The sequence below is a fragment of the Mustela erminea genome, chromosome 4, assembly GCF_009829155.1.
Source record: "Mustela erminea isolate mMusErm1 chromosome 4, mMusErm1.Pri, whole genome shotgun sequence".
NCBI classification, from domain to species: Eukaryota; Metazoa; Chordata; class Mammalia; order Carnivora; family Mustelidae; genus Mustela; species Mustela erminea.
The window spans coordinates 102,442,040-102,461,030 of record NC_045617.1 but is presented as its reverse complement, the minus strand read 5'-3'; the positions used below and the strand labels follow the sequence as shown (position 1 = coordinate 102,461,030).

The following is an 18,991-nucleotide window of genomic DNA, read 5'->3' as shown; positions in this document are numbered from 1 at the left end:
GGATAAAAAGTTATCACAACAACCCTTTGTCCCAGGATTTGATACTGAATCAGGTTCTCAGTATAGAGACCAACACAGTCTCTGGCCCTGAGTGAAAACTGAGGACAGGGGAAGTGAGTTTTCACTTCGTGGTACTTTTTACACTGAGGAAACGATATGTTTTCTAGCAGCATTTCAAATTATATAAAAGTGTATTTCAAATAAGTCAAAGTCTGAAGAATATTTATCTTCTTTCATGGTATTTTAATCCATAAATATTAACTGTTGCTTTTGGGAAATATACCTGACGCTGTACTTGGGGTGGGGGCTGGAAAATACACCCAACACACTACTCTTGTAGGAATCCCTATTCATTCCATGCGGGGGTAGCTATAGGTGGTCTTCAACATGTGAATCCAATTTTGACCAGTTGATTAAGGCAATCGCGTAACTAGTGCTCTGATCGAAGTTAATTAATATGTAAAACACTTAGAACAGGGTTTGGTGTAGACCATGTGTTCAGTAAATTTTTTTTTTTTACTGTCATTATTATTGCTGCTGTTATTAAAACATTTGCTCTTCTTATTATCCAGCTGTTATTATTATAAGTATTGTAACCAAATTTCTTCAGAGTTTCTTAAGATTTAGGTACTTGGGATTGATCTGTGGTTCACTTTTAATTTTATTTAGTAGGAGAACTATTTTAGCATGTCCTTTAAATGTGAGAGATCTTAACTTTAACCTTAGATGTTTTCCACAAAAAATGTTTTGAATGCAAGAGCATGAGTAAAGGCTTTTGTTGAATGTTTCACACATTCTTCATCCCTAAATGACCTTTATCTTGGCACTTGTGTAGGAATCGTCAGTTGGAAGGTATCTCGGTGGTAGCACAGCAATTTCATGAAACCCTAGAACCATTGAATGAGTGGCTTACAACCATAGAAAAGAGGCTGGCGAATTGTGAGCCCATAGGAACCCAAGCGTCAAAACTTGAGGAACAAATTGCACAGCACAAAGTAAGATACCCATTGCACATGAGTAAGATTCCGTTTTCCATCTCCTTTGTGGTTTTATGTCATAAATTTGAGTTATATACTGTTGCGTTATGCATGATCGCAGCAGCCCATTTCAGTTGTCATTCTTTCGTTCTATTTATGTTTTCATTTTTATTTGCCCATCCTTTTTGTTTCTCTCTCTTTTTTTTTTTAAACTTTATTTTAGGCCTTAGAAGATGACATCATCCATCACAATAAACATTTACACCAGGCTGTTAGCATTGGCCAGTCCTTAAAGGTTTTGAGCTCCAGGGAGGATAAAGATATGGTGCAAAATAAATTAGACTCCTCTCAAGTGTTGTACATTGAGATTCAAGAGAAAAGTCACAGCAGGTCTGAGCTCCTCCAGCAGGCCTTATGTAATGCTAAGATTTTTGGGGAAGATGAAGTTGAGCTGATGACTTGGCTGAACGAAGTGCATGATAAACTCAGCAAGCTCTCAGTCCAGGACTACAGCACTGAGGGGCTGTGGAAGCAGCAGTCTGAACTTCGGGTATTTTTATTTATGTTCTTTTTTTCATTTCAGTTGTCATTGTTTTCTGTCTTCCTTATTTCTGTGTTATTTTATGTTCTTATGATTTAGGTGAATTTCTATGCCCCAAAAAGACTTTGTCTGTATGTGCAGATTACTTCTGATGAAGTCACTTTCAGAAAAGATTGAATTTATCCACTAGCCAGATTTTTCACTTTTCTTTTGTTGTTTTAGGGTTGTATACCAAGACCCGTAATTAACTAGTAGTCCAGTATTTTCATAGAAGCTGTTTTATGAAACAGAGAGTGTGAGAATTAGGGTAGCTGAACATGAGACGTGGGCCAGGATGGTTTAGAGAGGAGGGGAAGACGGGGGAACAGGAATGACTAGTTGAAAATGGGAGGTGTATAGTTAAATCTCTAGGAAACACAGAGTTCTCTAAGATTAACCAAAGCTAATTGTTATTTAAATGCCCCCCATAAAAATGATACCTGTGTTTTTAGGTTCTGCAAGAGGACATCCTACTCAGAAAACAAAATGTAGATCAGGCATTACTAAATGGCTTAGAACTACTAAAACAAACAACAGGTGAGAATCTTTCAAATCAACTCATCACGCAGTTAGCATTTTTGCATTGCTTTCTAAATATTTTAGGGAGAGGGGGAAAAACAGTATTTTGTAATTTTGGGGCCACTCCAAGACTTCATTCTGCAGAATTCTTTTTAAAGCTGAAACCCAAGGGGGTTTTGGAATATGATCTCACTTTTTTTCTCATGATCTCATTTGTGTTCTTAATGGAAGTTGTGTGTATTACTCACACAAAGCACTGTGGCATAGGGGATGGTCTGGGAAGCAGAGTTATGTGGGTTTTCCACTTGCAGGAGGTGGTTTGTACTACATGAGTGCATAGGTGGTAGACACATTTTTCCAGTGTTAAGCTAGTTTGCATTCTGTGATACACACACACACACACACACACACACACACACACACACACACACAGTGGCTACCCCCAGGCTTTGTTTCTCATCCTTAAACCCACCAAAAAAACAAAACAGAGACAGACTGACCTGTGTTGGTTATTCCTTTGGCCATAGGAAAGTTCCGCTCTACCCATGTCGCTGAGCATCGGTACTGTGGTATGGGCAAGTATCACTCACTATGAGTTGGAGGATTCAATATAGTATCTCGAATCTATCTAGATTACTCTAGTATCTAGTATCTAGACCAGTATTCTAGGATCTAGGATCTTGGACTAGGAGTCTGAAATCCAGGACACAATTTCTCTATCTGAACGTGAAGTAGAGTCGAGTGAGGACCTACTGAAATAGCGCAGATGAGTTTATTATTTTTAACGTGTATAAACATGCACACACCACGCATATGTCCCACATACACACACATGTGCAGGCACCGTTCTAAACACTATACACATAATCCAGGCACCGTTCTAAACACTTTGCAAATAAGCTCATTGAATTTTTATCATGACCTTATGAGGTGGATTCTGTTCTTACCCCTATGTAATGATGCGTAACCAGGGGAACAGAGAGGTTCTTACACATGGTAACAAGCCACAGAGCCAGTGTTTGAACCCAAGCAGTGTTTAGCCCCTCTGCTTGAAAACCAAAAATCCCATGTAGTTAGATGCAAAGATGATGCCTTCATGTAACTGAGGCTCTGTAGCCCTTTCCAACTTTATAGTTGTGTTTTCAGAGCTGTTGAGATTTGCCAAAAGTCCTGGGAAAAAGGTTAAAACCTGGAAAAAGGTTTCTCTTGGGTCAGATCATCTTTGGGAAAATGTCCCGCCTTTTTTTTTCCCCCTCCCTAGAAAAATCTCATCAGTGTACAATAATATCTGAGGAAACCCTCTCTCTACCTTTTCTTTCTGGAGATCTAACATGCCTTTGAAATTTTAGGTGATGAAGTTTTAATAATTCAAGATAAATTGGAAGCCATTAAAGTGAGGTACAAAGACATTACGAAATTGAGCACGGATGTAGCCAAGACTCTGGAACAGGCCCTGCAGCTCGCAAGGCGGCTGCACTCCACGCGTGAGGAGCTCTGCGCCTGGCTGGACAGGGTGGAGGTGGAATTACTTTCCTATGAGACGCAGGTCCTGACGGGAGACGCAGCAAGCCAAGCACAAGCAAGGCAGAAAGTACGCTCTCATCTATGCGTTTTGATCTGTGGGTTCTCTTTTGGGGAGATAGTCTCGGGTCATTCCTAACAGACTGGAGGATGCCTCCATGGGTGAGGACCCAAGAGAAACTGGCAGCAAATCAATGGTTTAGAACTTTCAGGAACCCAGAGAGGATCACAGTGCATTGTAATTTGTTTCAAGTCTTATGGTTGGGAGTATAGTTTATTACACAAGAGACAGAATGATGAAAACAGAGAGGAAGAAAAAAAAAGAAGGAAAATGATTGTTTTCGACATACACGTAATTGCTTAGAGTAACCATATTTTTCTAAGATAGATGCACAACCTGAGGTAGCTTTTCTCCTTGTACTGCAGAGGTGGTGTTCTGTCATGGTAATGGTTCTTCTCTTCAGAGAGAACCTCTGTTTTTATCAACCCTGGAATTGATAAAGAGAGTGTGATCACGTGGGTTGAAAGGGAGTTGGGGAGGTTGGGCTCACAGGGCCTGTCATGATTCAGCTGGGATGATGAAAGCCAGTATGTTCTCATCTTGAGGGTCACTTCAGTTCTGGCTTGGACTTTACTCTTTATTTTACTTTTCTGGTACCTGATTACTGAGAAGTTACCAGAAGGCAAAGAATAATACATGCCATCTTACTTGGTTTTGTTTCCCAAATTTTAAGCATTTATATTAAAGTTCAAAGATAAAATCTTTGCCATGTTGACCAGTGAATTGTTCTTTGGAACTCCTCAGGAAACACTTTCCTTTTTACAGAATAGCTTTAAATAACAAAGGTTTCTAGAACTTAACTGGGCAACCAGGGCCTGGCACTGTTGGCTTGCAAAGGACTTTAGGGCCAATGACAGGGAAAGGAAAAGCCTGTTTACTCTTGAGCAGTACCCCCAGATTTGTATGTTTTCTTAATTCTGTCTTCAGGAACTGAAAAAGGAAGCAAAGAACAGCAAAGCCTTGTTGGACTCCCTTAACGAAGTGAGCAGTGCTTTACTGGAGCTGGTACCGTGGAGGGCAAGGGAAGGACTTGAAAAAATGGTGGCCGAGGACAATGAGCGCTACCGATTAGTGAGCGACACCATCACTCAAAAGGTGGAGGAGATCGATGCCGCCATTCTGAGATCCCAGCAGGTAGGGACGCATGGTTTGTTGTCCCGGCAATAAATTCTCCCTAGTTGTTCTCCGAGCCTTTACCTGAACAAAGATTACTGTTCACAGTGTTCCCACTCATTTGTTATGCTTCAAAAATGAAAGGAGGGGTTTGAAAAGAATTTGGGTGCCTTGGACATGGGAGTGCCAGGCAGGGCACTGCTAATCTGTACATTGTTAACAGCCATCTGCCTCACTGTGTCCCAGACTTAGCCTTTACCAAATCACTCGCTGGGAAGACCAGCCCCGCTTTCCAAACAGAGTGCTTTTGAAGTATGTGAATTGCTAATGCTAATTTTATGCCTTGGCTAAGTCTGATCTGTCTGTGAGTAAATATTTTGAGTTTTCATCTAAGTCAGTATTAGCTGCTCATTTCCATGCCGCTATGTTGGAGAAAGGCTATATTCTTTCTGCAAAGGAAGCAGTGGTGTGTTGATGATGTGTGTTTTCTGGAGATGACTGGAGGCGGAACACAACAGTTTCTGACCTGTGTGTGACTCATGCAGAGTCTGTAGTTCTGGAGAGTTTTATGGGCACCCGGCTCTCACCCCAGCTCCCTCCGAAACCTGTGGGCAATGAGTGGGGTCCTGGAGACAGAAGTTTAGAAGACATGTTTTGATGAACTTCTATGGAGTATCCAGACTGTTTACATTAAGTCATCAGAATCTCACTGCAGACTTGCTGTGACAGGGTTAGTGCACTCTTACAGTGTACTGTAGAGCAGAGCTATGGAAGGTCTGTAACTAAGCTTCTCCTAATGCGTGCCAGAAGCAAGAAACACAAATCATGCAGATTGTGTGGGAGCGTCCGGAATTAATTTCTGAAGGTTGCTGTAAAGGTGTAACTTATATATTGTTATATATCCTCATTTATGTGGCACAGTGCTTCCCTCCTCCTGTCCGTGCCATGCTCTGGAGTCACAAAAGCTGTTGAAAAACCATGACAGCAAAAGGTCTGCCTAAAAAAGTTTTTGTGAGGGAAAGCATTCATGCCTGAGGAATGTATCTGCATGACTTCTGTTTTCCAAGTTTGGCACAGTTTCTGTGCCTCCTTATGACAAGAAAATAAATGCATTTATTTGTGAAGTTATTCAGCTGTAGGAAAATACTGAATTTTTTTTCACCAAAACTGGTATCAGTATTTCAGAATTGGCACTGAAGATTTCTTGAATAGCAAGACAAATATTCTGTACACCTGGAGTATGATTTTTCTTGAGAAGTTGACTATGGCTGGTCAGTTCATTGACGTAAGACTGTAATGAGGGCAAGATGGCAGGTGGAGCTTTATAGGTTAGTAATCTTGGTGATGTGCTCATGTCATCAACTGTAGTTCAATTCTTTTCAAGGTTAGCAGGTATTTTCTGAAGTAACCAAGTCAGTATACGTCCCAAACATACATCATTTGGGAAAATAACAGTTACTGTTTGTTTGTTCTTTTTCTGATAAAATCATTTGCTATAGAAAATTTTAAAATTTTCTGAAAGAATACAGAAAACTCTTGGAAGGAAGAATGTGTGTAAATAATATGATCACTAGTTTTCTAGTCTTCCTTCCGAGAGAGGGAGAGAATGTGTGTAGTAGTAAGGTAGGTCACACAGCTAAAGTTAATGCTGTTTTCTCATTGTTCGCACGTATTTATTCTGTATTCACATGTGCATTCCTTTGAAATGCCTGCATGTCTGTCCAGTGGAATACCTCCAGCAGTAAAGAAAATCTGTAAAATGTACTTAAGACATCAAAAAAAAAAAAAAATGAAATCTTCCCGCTATGCTGAAGAGACACGCTTTTTGAGTGGGAAGAACATGTGTGGTGAAAGCACTTGTCTGTGATCCCAAAAGCTGGTACATGCTGGAGTTGGACCCAGATTTAATCCAGATCTCATTCTACTCACTGTGGTGCCTCCTAACAAATTATGTAGAGAGGAGAAATCCTGAGGGGTGGTGTAATTTTTTTCTAACCTTCTCCAATAATCTGAAGAAAGGTGCCATTATCACAGCAAAAGGGAAGTATGCAATGAGAGCATCTCCAAGGACCATGAGCCAGTGCTGACAGGATATGAAATTACCATTCTCTAGGAGAATTTAAAAATGAATTTGGTACCTGTTTTTCTGGTTTGGCAAAGGTTTAGTTTTGTACCCAAAAGAATGGTTTCTAAACTTATAATTTTCAAGTTTATAAGGGAGCTTAATAAATCACTGAAGTCCTTTCGTGACTTTGCCCATTTATAAATGTTTGGAGTTAGGACCAGAGTACAGTTGTTTTCTGTTTACGCAATGATAATACATCCATGCAATATAAGAGATGATGCAAAAACATCTTGAGATTTGGATGTTAGCCACATATTTTGTACTGTTTTATGGTGTATAAACAAATCATGTACTGTTCTGTGTTTCTCCTCCTCTGAAACCCTGGCCATGATCTAACCACCGTCCATTTTTTCGGACAAACCCGTAGTCACATACAGTTGGTTTTAGTAACTGCTAATCCTTTCCATGTCCCTACCTTCAACATACCCATACCCACAGGTTAATGGGGTAAGGATATCTGTCTTGAACATGACTTGTTCATTTTTAAATGTATATATTTAATGCTTTGCTTTATAATTAGCTAGCTAGATTAAATAGATTTTAAATAACTGAATGTTTTGTTTCCAGACAAATTTTTATTAAGGTGTTTCACTCTGTGCCAGGCCTTACAGCTGTTTATGTACAGATCTACCTCCTTTATAATATTATCACCTGCTTTTTGGAATTCAGCAGAAATATGAGGACTTTGTCAAGTGTCAGGCCACTATTACAGAGTATATTGACTTCCAGACACCCATAAGAAAGATGTCCAGGAAAACATGGAAAGAATTAGCTTGAAAAGGAAAGGGAAGGATGCATACAGATACCTGCTAATTAGCATGACTTGATATGGGTTTTTTTTTTTAATGTTACTCCTATATCATGGTAAGTTTTGAAGACATTTGTCACTGAATTTTGAAATCTTAGAGCCTGATGGTAGAACTCTGTGTAAATGTGGGTAGTATTTATTGCTATTTGAGAAATAATCAAACTGCCTCAATTATGGGCTAAGGAGCAAGGACTGTATGCATCTGACGCTACAGATTGGCAGGCATTGACCTTCTGAAGAGAACAGTCTTTTTTGTTTTTTTACAATTTCATTTATTTATTTGAGAGAGAGAGTATGCAGATGGGTGGGGGAGGGAGGAACAGAGGGAGAGGCAGACTCCCTGCTGAGCATGGAGCCCAATGCAGGGCTCATCTCACGATCCTGAGATCCTGAGATCTCGACCTGAAGGGAAACCAAGGGTCAGATGCCCAACTGACAGAGCCACCCAGGCACCCCAAGAGCATTCTTTTTTATAAGAATTAGGCCCATTCATTATTTTTAGGAAAAGTCTGAGCAGAACGAGCCAGCTTAGTGAATAGTGGTGGTGAGCTTTATAAACAAAGCGGAACATCTGCATCCTTCTCATAATACATAAGGTCAACTGAGTTAGCACCTGTATGTGGTTTTGCATGTTAAACCTGTGTATAGTAACATAGTTTTGTTGCTTTTTTCCTCTAATTGCAAACTGAACCAAATGAGCAAGGTGGTAAAGGGGGAAGGCACTTTCATTTAAAAGATGTACAGACTTGTAGCCTGAAGTCAGACCCTTGTCATTGTTTAAATTTCATTGTCCTTTGCCTCTTACCAATATACACAGTTGTCAGAAGTTGCTAAAATGGGTGTGTTTCAACGGTCTGGGAATCCCAGGTATTCTTCAACAGTTCTGATTGCTTGTCTTATTTTAGTGGCCGCAATGACCCCTTTATATTAAAGACACGTAGGTTTGTGATTTGGGAGCAGTTAAAATAAGCAGGTCATTGGTTTATTAGGAATCAGCCTTGGAGAAAAATAACACCTGTTTATTTCTTCTAAAGAACTAGAAGGAAACCTCCCCCACGGAAGTGAGATTTGTTTTGACCCTCCAGGTGTTGGGGATGGGAAAATATGGGCTGTGTTATGAGTAATGCAGAGCAAAATGGAAGGAAATGCGAACGAAAAGAAAGTGATAAGATCCTCAGCCAGGGGAAGGGAGTAAAAGATGTCCTTGGAGTTAAGGTTCACTTATCATTTAACCTTTCTCAAACCTCTTCCTACTTTAGAGAAATTTTCTAGATAAATACAAAAGAAGTTTGTCAGAGATTGGAGAAATATTTAAAGAAGAAGTTAAAACGTACTATTGACTTAGGGTATTTGGGCCATTTTCAGTGAAATCACATGAATATTTTGAGTTCATGAAGCCCAGACTGTAGACCAGCACAAGTGATACATAACATGGCAACTAGAAGCACAGTCCCTGGGGTCAGGCCACCTTGCTTTGAGTCCCAGATCCAACATTAACTAGCTGGGTAATCTCTGGAAAGTCAGATAACTTCTCTCTGCCTCAGTTTTCTCAACTGTGGATGGGGTTAATGGTAATGCCCAGCTTATGCCATTGTGTCAGGATTAAAGATGATATCGAGTGTAAAGCACTTAGCGTGTTCAGTAAAATGCTGGCCATTATTGTTTTAGACTGTTTTTCAGGAATATTTAAAGATAGCCAATTAAAATATCTCTTACTATCAGGGCACCTGACTGGGTCAGTGAGGGGTACATATAGCTCTTGATCTTGGGGTTGTGTGTTCAAGCCCCACAATGGATATAGAGATTGCTTAAAGAACAAAAATCTCTTAAAAATTGTTTTTCATTATCTTGTTGGAAATTCCTGAACTACTAGTTCAACTGTAATAGAAGTTAGAGTAGGTCAGTGGTTAGACTCCCCTAATAATACCTAATAAAGTATTTCCCAGAATGCAATTATGGATGGTAAGATTATCTACAATGTATTTGAAGTTAATTTTTGCTATTTGAGTAAGCTGTGAACAAATTTATTAAAATTTGGTCTAGTAAACTTGCTCTCCATATTGCTCACATTGTAAAATAAACAGCTTTTATGGTCTATTAGAAAAGCACACAGAGAGTCATTTGAAAGATTCATAGGCCTAAATAAAATGCCTTGCTTTACTGCAGATTGCTTCGTGAAGACCCTGTGGCTGTTCTGTTTGTTGCTGCACAATAAATATTTGCTAATTTAATGAAAAAATTTGTCAAAAGACAGAAGGGAAATCTCTGCTTGAAGTCTTGTTTTCTTTTAGCAGAGCAAATATTTGCCTTGGTCGAAGAAACAGTGTTTGAGTTTCTGCTATCCATTTTGGCAACTTAGAGTGTATCATCACACTGTTTTTCACTGGATCCCCCTTTTTTTAAGGAGAGAGAGAGAAAAATAGATTTAAACTAATATTGACACTAACAGCCTGACTTTATTTCTTGGGACTGTCGTATAAGTGCTAAAAATAGCCTGATTACAAACAAGTACGGTGGTGTGTCACTTTATTTTTTTAGGGGTCAGTAGAGAAAAAACTCCTTACTGTTAAATTTTATTCAGGTTATTTTGCAGCACTTGCACTCAGGTACAAAGGCCTGGACTATTTTGCTCAGTTTTGTACTCTTCTTAATAAGTGAATCACATAATAAACTTTTATTTTGAAGTTTCATCGTGTATGGCTTGAAAGCTTGTGAACCATTCATAGAAGACCCTTGTACTTGTTTTTCATGAGGATTTCTTTTTCTACATCTGAAGCTTCCAAATTAGTGGACGTTTTTCTTCTTCTTTTTTTTTTTTAAGATTTTTTTTTTTTAATTTATTTGACAGAGAGATAGAGAGCACAAGGGACAGGTAGTCCCTCGTGGGACATGAGGGAGAGGGAGAAGCAGGCTCTCCGCTGAGCAGGGAGCCCAATGCGGGGCTGGATCCCAGGACCCTGGGATCATGACCTGAGCCGAAGGCAGCTGCTAACTGACTGAGCCACCCAGGCGCCCGTATTCTTTCTTTTTATTTTTTTTTTTACAATTTTATTTTTAAGTAATCTCCACCCTCAGTGTGGGGCTTGAACTCACAAGCTTGAGACCAGGAGTTACGTGCTCCACTGACAGAGCCAGGCAGGTACCCCCCAAGTTTTTTTCTTTTTCACATTGATATTTTATTGCTAACTAATGAGTAGTTCCATTTGAAACTAAGTGACATTGTAAAAATTATTGGTGAAGATAGAATTTTTTAGAGAGGGAGAGGTGGAGCAAAGACAAAGGGAGAAAGAGAGAGTCTTAAGCAGGCTCCATGTCCAGCATCCCTGAGATCATGACCTGAGCCAAAATCGAGTCGGACACTTAACCAACTGAGCCACCAAAGCACCTCAAGATAGAATTTTTCAAGATTCTTTCTGGAATCCACACTGTTCTGATTTGTCCCAGTAGCAGAAAAAGTAATGAATCAACGAAAAAACATGTCTTAATACTACTGTCTGCAAAACCGTGAGCCCCTTCAATAAATTTTATGGAAAATGTGGCTTTGCTAAAAAAAAGAATGTATAGTATTATGGGAAATACAGGAAAAATAAATAATTCTATTGGAATATACACATGTACACAGTCGTTTCAGAAGTACTGCTCTTTTAAGGGAGCTCACTCTGAGGGCTAAAACTCTGAATTTCTGTCGGGACCAACGTTAGTGTGTGACACTTGAGGGAGAATTCTGATCAGCAGGTATGATAGTGTGACTGCTGCCCAGATCCTATATTTGTCTTAAAGCAGCCTGATTCTGCATCATTTTGCGGGGAGATGTTGGTTTATATTCAGATTTTGTGCTGGTAGCATGTGTAGAGGTTGTTCGGGAAAGGTCTGTTAAGCCCTATTTTCCCTTTCATATTCTTATGCAGTTGAGTTTTTAAGGTAAATGTAAGACTGTTATTTTTACCCCTATTAAATGTCTGGCTTGGACCCATTATTCAAATGGTTATCTAAACTTTTTTTCTATTCTGAACTGTTGACTAAAAGAAATTGACCTGCAAATAGCTTCAGTATTTATTTACTTATTTGCAAATTTATTTAACTCATGTCGCAAAGGTGAAAACAAGTGGGTCCATGGCATATAGAAAAAAAAAAACTGTAATAATAACTTATATTACTATTATGTATTCTTTACTTGTATAATTTGTTATTTTTTTCTTATAAGATTGAAAGCATAATAGTACTCTTAATCAGTGCTATTCATGTTTGTGCCAGTTCATGGCTGGCTGGTTATTTCCTTATAATGAAGGGAAGTCCACTGATAAGCTTGGCAAATATTATTAAAAAATAAATTATACCCCATGGTGATGAGGGTATAGCAAAACTCTCCTTGTGGGATTATAAACTGGCACATCCCATCTGAAGGGCTGTTTGGTGTAGTATAAATCTAAAAGAAAATGCGAATAAGAACTCACAGATGAGAGGTTAACCACCCAGAATTGTTGTTGTCGTTTTTAATTAACTTTTTAAAAGATAATTATAGATTCACATGCAATTGTAAGAAATAATGTAGAGATGATCTCATTGTACCCTTTACCTATTTTCCTTAAGGGTAGTATTTTGCAAAATTATAGCACAGGATCACAAGCAGGATGTTGACATTGATGCAGTCAAGATACAAAAGATTTCATCACCACAGGACTACCTCATGCTGCTCTTTTATAGGCTCCCATCTCTACCTCTCCTTACTCCTGGCAACCACAAACTTTCTGTACTTCATTTCTAGAATGGTTGAGTACTTTTTGGGACAGCTTCTTTCTCCTCTCCTTCTTAGACTCCAGTGACAGGAATGTTAGATCTTTTATTGTAGTTCCACAGGTCTCTGAGGTTCTGTTGATTTTTTTTTTTTCCAGTCTATTTTCTCTTACTCAGACTGGGTAATTTCTGTTCTGTCTTCTGCTTCACTGACTCTTTCCTCCATGCCCTTCATTGATCTCACCCACCAAGCTTATTTGTTATTATAAATTTAAGTTCTAAAATTTCCATTTGGTTCTTTACATAGCCTCTTTTCGTTGCTGAGACTGTTTTGTTGTTAAGGTCTTCTCTAATTTTTCATTCATTTCAGCTGTGTTTGAAAGTGCTCAGTGAGGCATTTTTATCATGGCTGCTTTCACATTGTTGTGAGACAGTGCTAACATTTCTGTCCTCTCTTTACTGGTTTCCATTGATTATCTCTCTTTAGTTCCGTTGGAGGTCTTCTTAGTTCTTGCTGTGAAGTCATGATTTTGGGTCTTAATTAAACTTTCCGTTTTGACTGATTAAACTTTCTGTTTTGACGGACTTCCTTTGGCACCACTCTGGCAGAAGAAGGCAGGGGTGCTACCAGGTGGAAGAACTCCACGTTCCCCACTCAGCCCCTCATGATACCTGATGGGGGTGTTCCTCATATCTGCTATCCGGGAGTGGGAGTTGTACTTCAGTTCTCTGAGCAGCCTTTCCCACACCTCAGTGGGGGTGACTACATTAACCACTAAGTGGTGGTGAGCATCCTGACTCTCCACTAGGCCTTCCCCAACACCACACCAGAGGAGACGGAGAGGGGCAACTCATTACTGCGTGGGGGGCTCCCGACATCCTTTCTATGGACTGTGGGGGTAGGAACCTTGTCAATGGCCAGTGGGAACTAAAGTTCTGGCTCCCTACTTGGCCCTCTCTTGATATCACCAGCAGTGTCCGCAGCTTGTCCTGTTGCTCGTGAGGATGAAAATCTAGGCCTTTCTTGGCTTGAGTGTGGGTGGACAGCTTCTGTTCTGTGGTGTTTAGACAGAGTGGCTATTGTTTAAATGTTCTCTTGCTGGGGTGCCCTTTTCCTGGTCCATTTGGCTGAGAGAGCAGTCTTTTCTTGGGGTTTTTGTCTGTGCCTCTCATTGTTTCTGGGTTGCACTTTCTCCAGTATCCAGTGCAGGATACGTGAGGCAAGAAAAAAAACCCAGAGAACTAACCACTGTGCTGTTCCTTGAGCACCAAGGTCCACAGCAGTTCTGCTCTCTTCTCTTTCTTTTCAGTCTTCTCATGTATGTTTCGTATGCAGTGTACACAAGTGTTTAATGCCCAGGATTTTTAGGTATACTTACAAGGAACAGGGAAAAGTACCTCTACTCCATCTGCCCAGGAGTCTGCACAGTGTCGCAGAGTGTTTCAAAAGTATGGATTATTTTCCAGTCTAGTATCTTATCTCTACCCTTCTCTCTCCTCACTTAGTTATCCCCTACCTCCCGTCTAGATTTCCAGGTTCTCTTGAAATATTAGAGAATTGAAAGCTCATGATGTCTGTTTCCCATGAAATCCTCCAACTGAGGCTACCATTAGTTACCATTTCCCACTGGTGCTTGTGGGGGCACTCACCCACTTCGCTCATTTATGATAACTTCTTGCCTGGAAGGCACTGGCTTCTGTCTGATGCAGGGTATCAAAAATGTTCATGCTGTCTGACTTGGTACTCAACTTCTAGGAAATCTATCCTAAGGAACCAATTGGAGATGCTGTCAGAGATTTCTATTTATTACAGATTTGTTTATGTAATAGCAGAAAATACAGTGAGCCTAGATAAAAATATCCAAGTATGCTAGAATACAATGATATTACTTAAAATTCATTTAAAAGACTATGACATGGCAAGTGTTCATAATAAATGAAACAGCAGGATATGAAACTGTTTATACAGTCTTATCCTGGACTTTCATAAATCTTTTCAACTTTTGGAATAAAATTCACTAAAATACCAACAGTATTAACTCCAGGTTTTAATTTTCTTCTGTATATTTTTCTGTACTATATGAATTTTTGCCATGAATTGTTAAGATCAGGAAAATGAAACCTCTTAGACAATTTAAGAATACTCTTGGAAGTGGTTTTTGCTGTTCTTAAATGAGATGTAAAAAAAATTATACGTGAGCTATTTGGGGGTTTACTCTGCATAAAGGAACATACTTTGCACATACATTTATGCACACATAATATGGTAAATACATGCGAATATTTCATGAGTTTTGCTAGGAGTCCTGTATGTGGAGAGCAGGATGCCGTCCGCCTGTCATGTGGATTAAAGTGATGGGTGCCATGATTGATGCAGAAGGCAACAGAGAGCACTCCTAAAATCATTAACACTGTGTTATGCATCCAGTGCCTTTGAAGAGCTTGTGTTTAATTACTCTGCTGGAAGTTCTCCTTTCTTTAGGATTTTAGTCATCCTCATAAACTGTTTCAGGATGCCACGAAGAGAGAAGCTCAAATTTTCCGCTTGTGTCAGAATTAGGATATTTGAAAGAAATGTAGAGAAGTATTTTTCTGGCACCAGTTATAGGAACTTACTGACCTAAGTATTTATCTTTTGTTTAGTTTGACCAGGCAGCTGATGCCGAGTTATCCTGGATTGCTGAGACTGAAAAGAAATTGATGTCTCTGGGTGACATCAGGCTTGAGCAAGAGCAGACCTCTGCTCAGCTGCAGCTTCAAAAGGTGAATTTCCAATTATATCAGAATTATTTGTTAGTGTGGCCCAAGTCTAGACAATGTGCTTGTATGATTTACTTTGCAAGACCCCTCTAGCATAACTTGGTATTTTTAACGACTTTGCCTGATTGTTTTCGTTTTAGTCATACACTCTCTCTCTTCTTAATCTTTATTTTGGTAAATCACAGACATTCACCATGGAGATTTTGCGACACAAGGATATTATTGATGAACTTGTTAAATCTGGACATAAAATCATGGCCACCTGCAGTGAAGAGGAAAAGCAATCAATGAAGGTATAATCTTGTCTGTGTGACTGGTGGTGAGACTCTTGAGTAAATGGCCTGCGTTAAGCTCTCAGTCCTAGAGAAGCACATTTCCTTTATCCACAGCTGCCATTTAGACAGCTAAATCATTAGATTTAAATAAGGCATTTTTCAAGCTTATAGAGTGACAGTAAAAGGAATATCCCTTAAGGGAATCACCATGGGGATGATTTTTTTTAAATAGGTGGTAATATTAAGGTTTGTGTCCTTGAATGACTGGCACACATTAGACATTTGATTAATGTTGGCTGTATTACTTACATTACTATCAGTATAAACTGTTACTAGATATGTCAACTCTTGTTTATATGCTTCAAAATACCTCGTTTTCTCTAAGGCTGAGATCCATTCTGTATAAAATTTCAGTAAGTTGTATAGGAAAAACAATGAGCTGAATAATTAAGAAAGCATCTACTTTATGCATTTTTAATAATCTTTTAAATTGATGAAAAATCAGCCACAAGTAAAAATGTTTAGTTCCATTCAAATTCAGACATCTGAGCAGACTAAAGAAATTAATGTGTATGAATGCATCTGGTAGGAAAACATCCCACAGTAAAAAAAATTACATAAAAGTCTGTTCCTAAGATCACATTTCAGAGTAGGTGTTGCTTTTAAGGTATAGCATAGACAAAGGAATAGAATGTAACTGTATACTGGTACATCTTCTTCTGTTTCTTCTGGAAATTTGCTTATTTGTAATTTAACATTTCCTTTATTATTTTTACAAAGATCTTGACATGAAAAATGCCGGTCATGATGAAATAATTTCTGTGTCATTCTGGAGTTTATTAGATTACTATTGTGCTCTATCTTTTGCTCTTGGTTTATGATGTGAATTTATGCCATAGTCTATTCACTGTGACCAGCCCACAAAACATAGTGTATAATATAATGTTCTACTCTGAGTCTAATATATGTAATTAATTTTGTTGACTAGTAGTTCCTCTTAAAATTTCATTTGTGAAAGATAGTCCTTATTTTTGGCTACAAAGTAATGTTAATGTTGCTAGACGCATATGAGACCTGTTTTCCAACCTTAAAGGACCAATAAGACCTAGATGGATAGTTGAAGAATTTTGTTAATTATGTTTGGGAAGCTCAGTGTCTTATTCATAAACTTGAGGCTATTTATTTGTTTATATCTTGAGTTTTGTCACCTAGTATTTGGAGGTGGGGGTGGTTCTCTGTCATTGAATCCCATGATTTTTGATGTTGACGTAAAAATCCATTGTGTGAAGAGACCATAATTTATTAGCTTAATCTCTAATTGTTGTATTTTAAGATGTTTTCCACGTTTTTGCTATTTTTTACATATATAAGGGTAAATTTTTTAAAATTGAGGCAAGAACACAACATTAGCATTTAGTAGAATATTATTAACCTTAAAAAGGAAGGAAATCCTGCCATGTGCAACAATATGGATGAACCTGAAGGATCTTTTTTTTTTTTTTTTTTTTTAAGGTTTTATTTTTAAGTTATCTCTACACTCAAGATGGGGCTCAGACTTACAAACCTGAGATCAAGAGTCACATGCTTTACTGACTAAGCCAGCCAGGTGCCCCTTGAAGGGTCTTTTTAATTCTAATTAAAATGAAATCTTATACACAGAACTGGTTACAATCTAAATAGGCTTTAATGATTTATTCACTAAACATACATTTATTGAGTACCTGCTTTGCACTAGGCATTTAGTGCTAGAAAAAGCATTCTGGAGTTCCTGAGGTCTTTGCCTGCTTGGCCAGCTGAACACGTTTCACTCTCTTATTTTCTAGAAAAAACTGGACAAAGTGTTGAAGAACTATGATGCCATCTGCCAGGTGAACTCAGAGAGGTATCTACAGCTAGAAAGGGCACAGTCCCTGGTTAACCAGTTTTGGGAAACCTATGAAGAGCTTTGGCCATGGCTGACAGAAACACAAAGAATCATCTCTCAACTTCCTGCCCCAGCCCTTGAATATGAGACTCTAAGACAACAGCAGGAAGAGCATCGGGTAAGCTTAATATTAGAAGGTTGTTGTAATCCCCATTAGAAGAGAATTGTGACTGTGATGGTGTTTTTCAGTACATGTGCTGCCAAAGGGAGAACTGTCATGGTCCTTTTTAATGCAGTTCAGTGGAGATTTTAGCAATATCCTATTCTGGTCTGCACAGTTGTTTTCCTCAGAGTTGCTTACCTATTGTTTTCCAGGGTTACAGTGAGGAGACTCATTGTGTATGCCATTAATTGTATCACAGCTTTCCTAGAGTGAGTGGTATGAAGTATAAACTATTCTGGTACAAACTAATTTCCCATGTTAAAATGTTAGAGAAATATGCTTTTGAAGTACTTCCCATTTATGCGTGTTGAATTGTTTTTAATTTACATATGTTGACTTAGTTTTATACTTCATATGTATTGGTTGGAGCCATCTAGAATATAAGCAAAGAGTAGGAATATATCAAAGCAGCATCATACAGACTAGACCACTGAGCTCGGAGGAGATGAACAATGTAACAATATGTCAAAGCACAAATAATGTAAAAGCTAGCTCAATGAAAAGGAAAAATGCTGAAGTATGAAGACAAGTTGTTTCCCCTTTTTTCTTACTGTTTTGATGGTTTTTGCTCCTATAAGTATATATGAGTAAACTAGAGAGTGTATTTACATCTATAAATGCCTCATGTTTTAAACATAAATAAAATGGCATTACGAAGCCCTCATTTCAGCAGTTACTTTAATATTAACATCGCTTGAAATTTGGGAAGGGTTTAAGAGAGGGCTCAAGACTATCAGAAAAAATCTGGAGTTCTTGCTGTTTATGGACTTAGGAACCTAGTTGCTCTCTCCCAGATCTATACAAATTGTACTCTGAGACTGTTCGTGTGTGTGTGTGCGCATGCATGTGCGCAAAGTTTAACTTGGTATATTACATCATTGTTTGAAGGACATGCCACGCTTCTTATTAATTTTGTTTATTGACTTTTTTAATCTACTGCCATTGAAGAATATCTCTATTTGTTTACAAGAGCTTTAGTCAATACTTTAATGTAAAATGGAAATTTTACTGAGTTCTATCTACATCAGCAGGAGAAAGACTTAAAAATTATGAAGAATTGAATTTAATTTTGATATAAAGGTTTATTTGTGGCAGAAATCCTGATGCCTATCCACTGAATAACTTCTAATATAAAATGTTCTGCAGATTCCTTCTATTCTGAAGGGGGATTTGAGTAGCTATGCTTCTCCATAATATCAGATAATGGAAAGGTTATTACTGAATTATTATTAAATTTCAAAATTGAATTTACTTTCTCTTTTTAGCATAACCTTTCAGCTGTCAAATTTACAGTTTCTTATATAAAGGAACTATAAAACTTTGTAGCCAAGTCTTCAAATTATTCAACAAAATTATTCATAATATTTACAGCCTTCTAGAACAGCATTTCTTCTGTAGCTCCCCAGCCTCATCTTGAGCTTCATTCTAATC

At 38.4% G+C, this 18,991-nt stretch overlaps 1 protein-coding gene across 19 annotated transcripts in view; it reads left to right on the top strand.

The window, feature by feature from the left end:
* DST (dystonin) overlaps positions 1-18,991 on the top strand; it is a 475,119-nt gene that overhangs the window by 402,483 nt on the left and 53,645 nt on the right. For 17 of the 19 annotated variants that reach the window (XM_032340325.1, XM_032340326.1, XM_032340306.1 and 14 more), the window contains 8 exons: positions 836-995; positions 1,201-1,527; positions 2,010-2,094; positions 3,426-3,667; positions 4,586-4,792; positions 15,082-15,201; positions 15,384-15,491; positions 17,297-17,515. In XM_032340325.1, the coding sequence (XP_032196216.1) occupies positions 836-995; positions 1,201-1,527; positions 2,010-2,094; positions 3,426-3,667; positions 4,586-4,792; positions 15,082-15,201; positions 15,384-15,491; positions 17,297-17,515 (1,468 nt within the window). The remainder of the gene's footprint in view (positions 1-835; positions 996-1,200; positions 1,528-2,009; positions 2,095-3,425; positions 3,668-4,585; positions 4,793-15,081; positions 15,202-15,383; positions 15,492-17,296; positions 17,516-18,991) is intronic. The other 2 variants (XM_032340322.1, XM_032340317.1) reach the window with 1 other exon arrangement.